Below are 9491 nucleotides of genomic sequence, written 5' to 3'. Positions count from 1 at the left end.
TTTTGCGTTGACAAAAGTGATAAATGTCCCCCTCTAGCTTTATTTTTGTCATTAAATCAAATCAAATCATTTATTTCCGCAGAAAATCTATACATAATTTGAATTGTAATAAAAACAAGTATAAAATAATAATTTCCGGAGCAGAGGATGTTGCAATTAGTAAAGATTTTACTAAACATTGTTTAAAAATGTGAAAGATGGTAAATTACAAAATTCTTTGAGGCATTTCATGAGTGTAAGTGTAAAACGTCCATTTTGTTGTACTGTTTCCATACTGCAGGTGTACTTCACACATTTGTGCTATAAAACCTTCTGGACCCTGGAACATCATTTTATAGAAAAGTTTTCCTGAAAGTTATTTGATTATCTCTAAATCAATTCTCTGATATCCTGTCTTGCATTCCCGAGTTCATTTCAGCATTAGTTTCGATAAAAATCAATGAGATGTTTTTATTTAGTAAAAAACATATTTTTTAATTCTCTTTACAAACAACGATTTTTAAATTGTAATGTTTAATAAACTAGTTTTAATAATAAAATTTAATTCACCTTTAGCAATACACACGTTTAAAGTTATTTAACAACTTTACAAAGCAAAGAAATTGGAATGGATATGTCCAGGGATCATATCCCTTTTAGGCTGAAAGGGACTGACACAATTCATAACGAGGGATTGTGTAAATTCCGCTCTAATATATTCTATTCTCTTTGATTGTACATGTGTGTAGATCTGTGTACGCCGAGAGAGGTTGTACTGTACAATAACCTGGACTGCTCCAACCTTCAGCTGGTCTGGGAAAACAGGAGTTCTTTCTCCCGCTCTGCTTGTGGGAGATGCAGTAAGTCATAGATTAGTTAACAATAACAGATAGAACACTGATGTCACTTTTTCTGCAAGAGAGAGAGCCTGTTCTGCCTCAAGGTTATTGTGAACGAAAAACACCTAAATCTATGCACTAAGAAGTCACTCCTCTAAATACAGGGTTACCCACAAAAAATGAGACGACCATTTAGCATTTAAAGAGTTTCAGGTCGTCTTTACAGTTTCATCCTGTGTGGGTAACCTTGTACAATTTTAACTTGGGGGGAGGGGGGTTGTTTTTATCCAATAAACTTCAAAACGACAGAACTTGAACTCCCCGGCATGGATGGGCCTAGTTTTTACATGAAACGTGCTCAACGAGAATATTAGATGTTATTTTTCTCTGATCAAAGATCTTAACCAAAACGATTCTTCAAAAAAAAAAAATTTCCAAAACGATATTACTGATAATTTTGAAAAATCGTTTTGGTTTTTTTATAAGGCTAAAAGTTTTGCATAATAAAATAAAAGAAAACTTGTCAAGCATCTTTAAGTCTAAAAATGTTTAAAATCAAGCCTCAAAATGATGCCGTCAGTGTTTACAGGATCCAAGCTAAATGGGTTATTTGGAAAATAAAATGTTTTGCTGATAAAAATTAGCTCATATCTATCAATGTAAACAGAAAATCCCCGAAATATTTTGCATCATGATGCATGTCGAAGAAAAAATAGTGGCTTTTTATGGTTTATGGTTTATGGTTTATGGTTTATGGTTTATGGTTTATGGTTTATGGTTTATGGTTTATGGTTTATGGTTTATGGTTTATGGTTTACGGTTTATGGTGTATGGTGTATGGTTTATATGGTTTATGGTTTATGTAAAAATCTGTTTTTACAAAATTAAAAATTGTTTATTCTAAACATTTGCATTTTTTGCACTATGCCAAATTTTGCAAATTTTTACAAAATACAGTTTTCAAAGTTCAAGGTATTCGTATGGTGCCTAATGCCTATTTAAGGTCCATAAAGCTCAAAAACTAACCAAAAAACCAATGTGCGCACTGCGTAATATTGATAACGAAAAACCCCTTTATTTTGTTTAGGTGCATTCTAATGGAAATGAAGTAACTGCTGAAACTGGAGTGTCTGGGTTCTCTCTCTCCTATACACAAACATTATGCTGAGCTCACAGTCCCATTAAAGGGACTGTAAGCGTAATTTCAAGTGACCCTCTATGCAAAAATTACAATGTCCGATTTACAACGGTACCCTTGAAACCTAAACCTTATGTAAAATGTAGAAGAAACTGTCGGTTATCTGACTCGATAAGTGCTTTATTTCTGGAAGTTTCACCGTTTCTTTTTGTTCTTAGAAACAAGAAATGCGCAAGTTACTTTCGCAGAGAGACTGTAAATGAAAATATGAAAAAAACTTTAATAGCTAATTCATACTTGACCAGAAAGGTACTGTTGTAAATCAGACATTGCCATCTTTGCAAGGAGGGTCACTTGAAATTACGCGTACAGTCCTTTTTAAAGGAATTGAGTTTTTGTCACAAACTCTGTTTTTGCAACCCAATTTGTAGACCTTATAGAAATTTCAAACTATGAATTCTGTTAGGGTAAAATATTAAAGGTTTTAACCGCTAGGTTGAAATGATGATTAGAAAATTTGAGCATTTGGAATAATACCCATTTTCTTTATCTTTTTGTTAAAATAAATTTACATTTTACAACATGTTTGTTTCCAAAGTTTTTTTATGATCGGATACTAAACTTTTCAGCGGTCAACCTAATTTCAAGTGAACCCACAGTCCACATATAAATAATTACGCTCGTGCACCCAATTTTCAACTGTTCCTTTTGACTTTTTTTCCGAGCAAAATTTTTCGAAATATCTTTTTTTTATTTTCTGTCTGAAAGTTAATGATTTACAATTTTAAAAGTTGTACTGTAGCAGAAATTCGCATGTCGCTTTTGCAGAATACCCACAATTGAAAATAATAATCAGTTTTCAAGATTATAAACAGTGATATCTAATTCATACTTGATCAGTCAAATCTTATGGGTATTGTTGTAAATTGGAATTGCATTTTGTGCAATTAGATTGGAGGGTCACTTGAAATTAGACCGTTTAGTTTCCCTATGGTTTTATCTCATTTCAACTGTTTAAAAGTTTCTGTCTCTGCTGCGCTATATATTGCATTTGCACATTCAAATTTAATTCTTGTTTAAATTCTTAAACCTAAGACTTTACAGCCTTTTAGAGGCCAGTGTGCATAATGCAAATATGCATTTTTATATATTTATGCACAAAAACATTTTAGTATTTGAAAACTTTATTTCTTCAATTTATGACGTTAACTTAGATACTGGTTTATTATTATTATTGTTTTTTTATTGTTTTTATTATATTTTATGCGCATTCAATGAAAAAATGTCTGATAAGCTGAAATGATATTCTGTTTAAATGTGTATCTAAATTAAGAATGTACAACATATGTGTTCAAATTTATAAGATTAGCTCTGGGTTTTTAAAACATTGTGAATAGTTGTTTTACGCGGCTGATCTTGCTTACCATTTTCCTTAATCTTAACTATTGAGTTTAGATAGACAATAAATAATTTTTGTCATTTCACATTAATTTCTCAAGAAGGGTAATGGTTCAATAAGCGTACTGCCCCATTTTGCCATCTGTAGTCTGTATGCATATTAGAAGTCTAAACGTTACTCCGGTAAATGAGAAGAAGTTTTCAGTAATTTTACTTTAGTTAAGCGTGAAGTATTGAGAAGGAGTTTTCAGTAATTTTACTTTAGTTAAGCGTGAAGTACTGAGAATGAGTTTCTGTAATTTTACTTTAGTTACGCGTGAAGTATTGAGAAGGAGTTTTCTGTAATTTTACTTTAGTTAAGCGTGAGGTATTGAGAAGGAGTTTCTGTAATTTTACTTTAGTTAAGCGTGAAGTATTGAGAAGGAGTTTTCAGTAATTTTACTTTAGTTAAGCGTGAAGTATTGATAAATCAACGTTATAACCCTCCAGCTCGTGCACGTGCATTAAAATACAGGAAAACGAAAGTTAAAATCACTGTAGTACAATTCACAGTGAACAAAATGTGCACACTTATTATGTAATTCCTATAGCCAAACAGAAATATCCGATATCCATGTACATATTTGCATTGAAATAAGTAATTTTTCATTTTTAATATCTGCAAAGAGATTGATTCTTTGAATAGAAAAGTAATGAAAACCCACAACAAATATATCCAAGGACGGGGGTTCCAATCTTTAGCAAAATCAAAGATAAAGATTGTATTCCATTCGCCAAATTGAATCAAAAGCTGTAGATAATTTAATAATTGCATATCTGAATCTTAAAGTCCAATGGTGAAGGAGGGGGAGTGAGGAAAGGAGTTAGGGAAGAAGGGGGAGTGAGAGGAAGGAGGGGGACCGGTTGAAGGAGGGGGAGTGGTATTTACAATTTATTTACAATATATTTACAATATATTTACAATTTATTTGCAATTTATTTACAATTTATTTACAATGTATTTACAATTTATTTACAATTTATATACAAATTTTTGTTGTTGGTAAATTTTTCACTTGTTACAAATAATTACATATCTTAATTGATCACAAGTATAGCATTATAATTATTATTTAATATTTAGGCTTTAAAAGATCTATATAAAGGGTTGCCCACCAAAACTCAGTCTTTATGGACGACCTGAAACTTTGTAAATATGACGAAAGAATGGTTGATATCTTTGCTTTGCCTGTGATCTTTAAGTTTATTGTTCAGCTCCCGGAAACCATAAAACTTAGGAAAAAGAAAAAAAGAAAAAAATCGGTTAGTCGTCTCTGAAGTCGTGTCCTTTGTGAATTGTGGGTAACCCTGTAAAATTCATAATACAATTTTAATAATTTATGATCGCCATGAAAGCTCCCCCAACCTTTGAAATATACCTCAGAAAAAAAAGAAAAATTCCCTTGCGATAAAATTTTTTGTTTGTTTTTGATTTTAATACGCTTTGGAGTTAATCTAAATAAATCCGCTGCACTGAGAATGTTTATTTTTCTTTGTAAATCAAATTTATTCTGATTTTGAAAACAAGTTTGACTTATCCACAATACGCTTACTGCAGTTTTATAAAACATCGTTAAATACTATAATAGCTAAATACTTTTATATACTGTCATGTGCAAAAGAAATATCTGATTAAATTCAATCAGTTCAAATTTTGTTACAAGTACAAATATAGTCTATTTAAAACAAAAGGATACATTATGTAATATATGATTGAATTCTCATTTTTAATATATTTTTTGGAGGAGGAAAAGAGGAGTTTCAACAACGTTTATAATTTTTTATGTGTAGAAAAAACTAATTGGTTAATAGGTTTATATATTGTTATGATTGATATATATAGTAAAATAAAAATAAATTCAAAACTGTGAAAAATGTTTGAATTTTTTTTTTACAGTGTAATACTGATGTCCTAACTATTAGCAGTGCTGGGGGCCCAGTACCAAGACTGTGCGGTACAAATAGTGGATACCATATGTACGTTGGTAGGTATCCAGGACTAGATATATCTAATAGTGGATACCATATGTACGTTGGTAGGTATCCAGGACTAGATATATCAAAAAGTGGATACCATATGTACGTTGGTAGGTATCCAAGACTAGATATATCAAATAGTGGATACCATATGTACGTTGGTAAGTATCCAAGACTAGATATATCAAATAGTGGATACCATATGTACGTTGGTAAGTATCCAAGACACAGACTAGATATATCAAATAGTGGATACCATATGTACGTTGGTAAGTATCCAAGACTAGATATATCTAATAGTGGATACCATATATACGTTGGTAGGTATCCAAGACACAGACTAGATATATCTAATAGTAAATACCATATGTACGTTGGTAGGTATCCAAGACACAGACACGATATATACACTACAGACTGCTTCTCATAAGCTCTCACTGGATAGGCTAAGTAGTTGGTGTGGCACGACATGCAACATTTCAACGCAACTGTAAGGTTTTTGATTGCCATTTAATGGCCACTTGTTGCATATAATTCCCTTTCAGGAGTTAAGTTTTGTAATTTTTTAATAAATGCTCTAACTTTTAACATAAAACATTTTTTAACAATGTTTTCATAATTTTTTAAAAATAATTTTTGTAAAACAAAATGGTACTAGGCATAGTTAATAATTTCAAATGTTCATCTTTTTTCTACTTTCTCCATCTGCGCGTCCCCAGTTTCTCCCTGTGCCCGTCTATTTATGCACGATCACCCTTTCATTGTATAGATGTTCCCCTCGCCGTTTGCGCGTCCAAAGTTTCTCTTTTGTTTTGCCTCCCTGTGCCCGTCCATTTGTGGCGCTGCTTTCAAAAAAATGTTTACGAGTCGATCTCTTTGCGCCATTATAAGACAGTGCACGATCATCCTTTCATTGTATAGATGTTCCTCTCGCCGTCTGCGCGTCCACAGTTTCTCTTTTGTTTTGCCTCCCTGTGCTCGTCCATTTGTGGCGCTGCTTATAAAAAAATGTTTACGAGTCGATCTCTTTGCGCCATTATAAGACGGAAATACTTCGGTAACCTTCAAAGCTTGTTCTGATCAAGTTTAAATTATAAATCCATGTTTAAGTTATTTTAAACCCTTTTATCTTCATTTGCAGTTTCTCTGTAAAAGTAACTATGCGTATTTATTTTTATTAGAAAGACTGGAGAAATTGTCAGAATTAAACACTTTTCGTGTCGGTAAAACGACGTAATCCTCGACATTTTTTATCAGATTAGAGGTACCGTTGTAAATCTGACATTGTCATCTTGGGATGGAGACTAGTCACTTGAAATTAAGCTTACAGTCCCTTTAAAGTTTTCTATTTAATAGAATACCACGGTGGATCCTGTATTGATGTTGCAATAACTCAGGGATCAGCAACATATTCGTAAGTTTTTTTAGTCAACAATTTTTTTTGCGTTGAAAAAATAAATGGAACTTTTAACATAAAAAGTATAGTTTTTATTACTGCTGAAATGATGTATTTTAAGTTTCACGTTTGAAAATTTATTTTTGATTTTCAAATATAATTTAAGGGTGGAATTGCGTCAATTTCCGTCGATTCTTTGTTTTACTATATAAGGACGACATTTCCATACGTTTCTTGTTTATTTGTTTTAAGGACGACATTTCCATACGTTTCTTGTTTAGAAAAATTATACTTGATTTGTTTTTAAACGCATTAAATAACAACAAAGCAATGTTTAAAATTAATCATATCGTATTATTTTTTAAGAAAATTTAATATATAATATATTTGAGAAAAAAGGTCTTAAAAAATATTTTCTTGTCAAAATGTCGTCTTGAAAATATGAATAAAATCAAAAATTTCTAGAATTTTAGTTTTTATTCCAAAGTTTGTTGGTTCTCACTGTTAAATTATAGTATTCCTGTTTATAAAATAAAAACACTTCAGAAAATCGACCGTTCTTTGATTTACAACGGGACCCATAAAACTGTGGAAAAGGAAGACGACTATATTCCAAAAAACATTAAACACAGCAATTGTGCAGTGCACATGTGTACATACATTTAATTATGCTGCACTGCACTAGGCGAGGATGGGATATAACAATGTACATAGTGTACACAAACCGATATTAAGAAAATATTATTTAATTGAACTGCACTAGGCGAGGATGGGATATAACAATGACTCAAATAGTTTGTCCCAGCACCCATGCTCCTCCTACAGGGTGTACACAGGTAAAACATATTTTTAATCTTACTAGTGTCAGAAAAACAAATTTGTCCAGTTACATACAGGGTGTCCCACGAAACATGACAGTTGGTGAACAGTTTTGAATGTTTTCTTTCATGTATTATATTGGATATTAAAGACTTTTTGCAGTTTATTTCGTTAAAAAGATCTTTTGTCAAACTTTGAAATCAATTTTACAATAATATAATTGTCATTTTCATCATTCTCTTTAATATCAAACAACTTAGATAATTATGGAAGAAGACATTTAAAACTATTCACCAACTGTCATGTTTTGTGGGACGCCCTGTATTGTATGTAACTGGGTAAATTTTTCTTTTCTGACACTTGTACGTAATATAACAGAACAAAAAGACCCATGAGAAGACAAACTCTACAGTTTTCTGATTCTCACTGTAACCTATTAATTAGTATTTTACCGGAACATCTGGAACTATTGAAAGCTTTAACTTTGCTCTGAAAACACATCTTTCTAATCTGAATTACAAGGTAATTATACTAATTTCTTTTATTAAAGGGACTATTTTTAATATCTGATCCTCCATCTGGGATGCAGAGACACTGAAGTAAATAATCAGAATTTTACGCTTTTTAAACAATTCGACAATATCTTTTTTATTGCTAATCAGAAAGATATCTTTAAATTGGCTACCGTTGGCAACTGGAAATCCCACTCTGTAAATGGAATGTCACATGCAATTAATTCATTTACTTAAAGAGAGGCAAAATCAAACTTTAACTTTTATTAACCATTTGAATCTGATTTTTTATTTATTTTCAAGAAAGAGTGTCTATGCCGACTTGGATTATTTAAGTGTAGAAAATTTTAACATTTTTAAGTATATCTCATTAATAGAAGTTATTTTTCCGACGTTTTAACTTTACATTTTTATTACAAAAATAGTCACATTAAAACCATAAATTTTCTTTCTTTCTGAAAACAATATATTAGTCCCTGCAGGCAAGGCAAGCTCAATTTGGAAAGCAAAATATCAAGATGACCTCAAAATATGCCTAATTTTTTTGCGTTGACAAAAGTGATAATTGTCGCCCTCTAGCTTTATTTTTGTCATTAAATCAAATCATATCATTTATTTCCGCAGAAAATCTAAACATAATTTAAATTGTAATAAAAACAAGTATATAAAATAATAATTTCCACAGCCGAGGATGTTGTATAATTTGTAAAGATTTTACTTAACAATGTTCAAAAATGTTAAAGATGATCAATTACAAATTTCTTGGAGGCATTTCAAGACAATCATTCTACAGTTTATGTTTGTCACTGTATGTACATACATTGTACATGTGTATAGATCTGTGTACGACGAGAGAGGTTGTACTGTACAATAACCTGGACTGCTCCAACCTTCAGCTGGTCTGGGAAGACAGGAGTTCTTTCTCCCGCTCTGCTTGTGGGAGATGCAGTGAGTCAAAGATTAGTTAACAATAACAGATAGAACACTGATGTCACTTTTTCTCCAGAGAGAGAGCCTGTTCTACCCATAGATAAAGATAGATTGCGCATAAGACGACATTTTTCATCTTGAAAGATATAAATGTACTAAAGGCGGGCTTTAATTAAAAAAATAACGATAAACAGAAACTTTACGGGAATTGCATTTTTCTGTTTCACACTCTGAACGCATTTGAAACTAATTTTTCGCAAATTTTTTCGGGGCCTTGAAAAACACCAAATTCTCGAAAGAAAAATTATGATTAAATATTGTAAAAACAACCTGACAATGAGTTAAATTAATGTCGAATTAATGCAGACTTTTGTTTGACTTTTTGGCATTACAATAATTGCAGAAAAATAGCGAAAAACTTTATCCGTTGCTGGCTTTTCTGAACAGATTCAAAATTTATATTG

General features: G+C 31.5%; 1 protein-coding gene across 1 annotated transcript; it reads left to right on the top strand.

Annotated features, from left to right (window-relative positions):
• The first annotated feature begins 5252 nt into the window (after positions 1–5252).
• On the top strand, positions 5253–9078 carry LOC111706993 (uncharacterized). The gene is made up of 5 exons (XM_023479959.1): positions 5253–5378; positions 6727–6784; positions 7530–7602; positions 8030–8107; positions 8935–9078. The coding sequence occupies exons 1-5, from the start codon at positions 5369–5371 to the stop codon at positions 9076–9078; spliced, it is 363 nt and encodes a 120-aa protein (XP_023335727.1). The 5' UTR covers positions 5253–5368.
• Positions 9079–9491: the final 413 nt, after the last annotated feature.

This window comes from Eurytemora carolleeae, unplaced genomic scaffold (assembly GCF_000591075.1).
Source record: "Eurytemora carolleeae unplaced genomic scaffold, Eaff_2.0 scaffold143, whole genome shotgun sequence".
Classification (NCBI taxonomy): Eukaryota; Metazoa; Arthropoda; class Copepoda; order Calanoida; family Temoridae; genus Eurytemora; species Eurytemora carolleeae.
The sequence above is the reverse complement of the archived record's forward strand: the minus strand, read 5'-3'. Positions and strand labels throughout refer to the sequence as shown.

Coding starts and splice junctions, on each gene's coding strand:
- LOC111706993 (XM_023479959.1), top strand. Junction 6,785..7,529: donor CAGGGATCAGCAACATATTC/GTAAGTTTTTTT, acceptor GAACTGCACTAG/GCGAGGATGGGATATAACAA. Junction 8,108..8,934: donor TTTCTAATCTGAATTACAAG/GTAATTATACTA, acceptor ACATGTGTATAG/ATCTGTGTACGACGAGAGAG.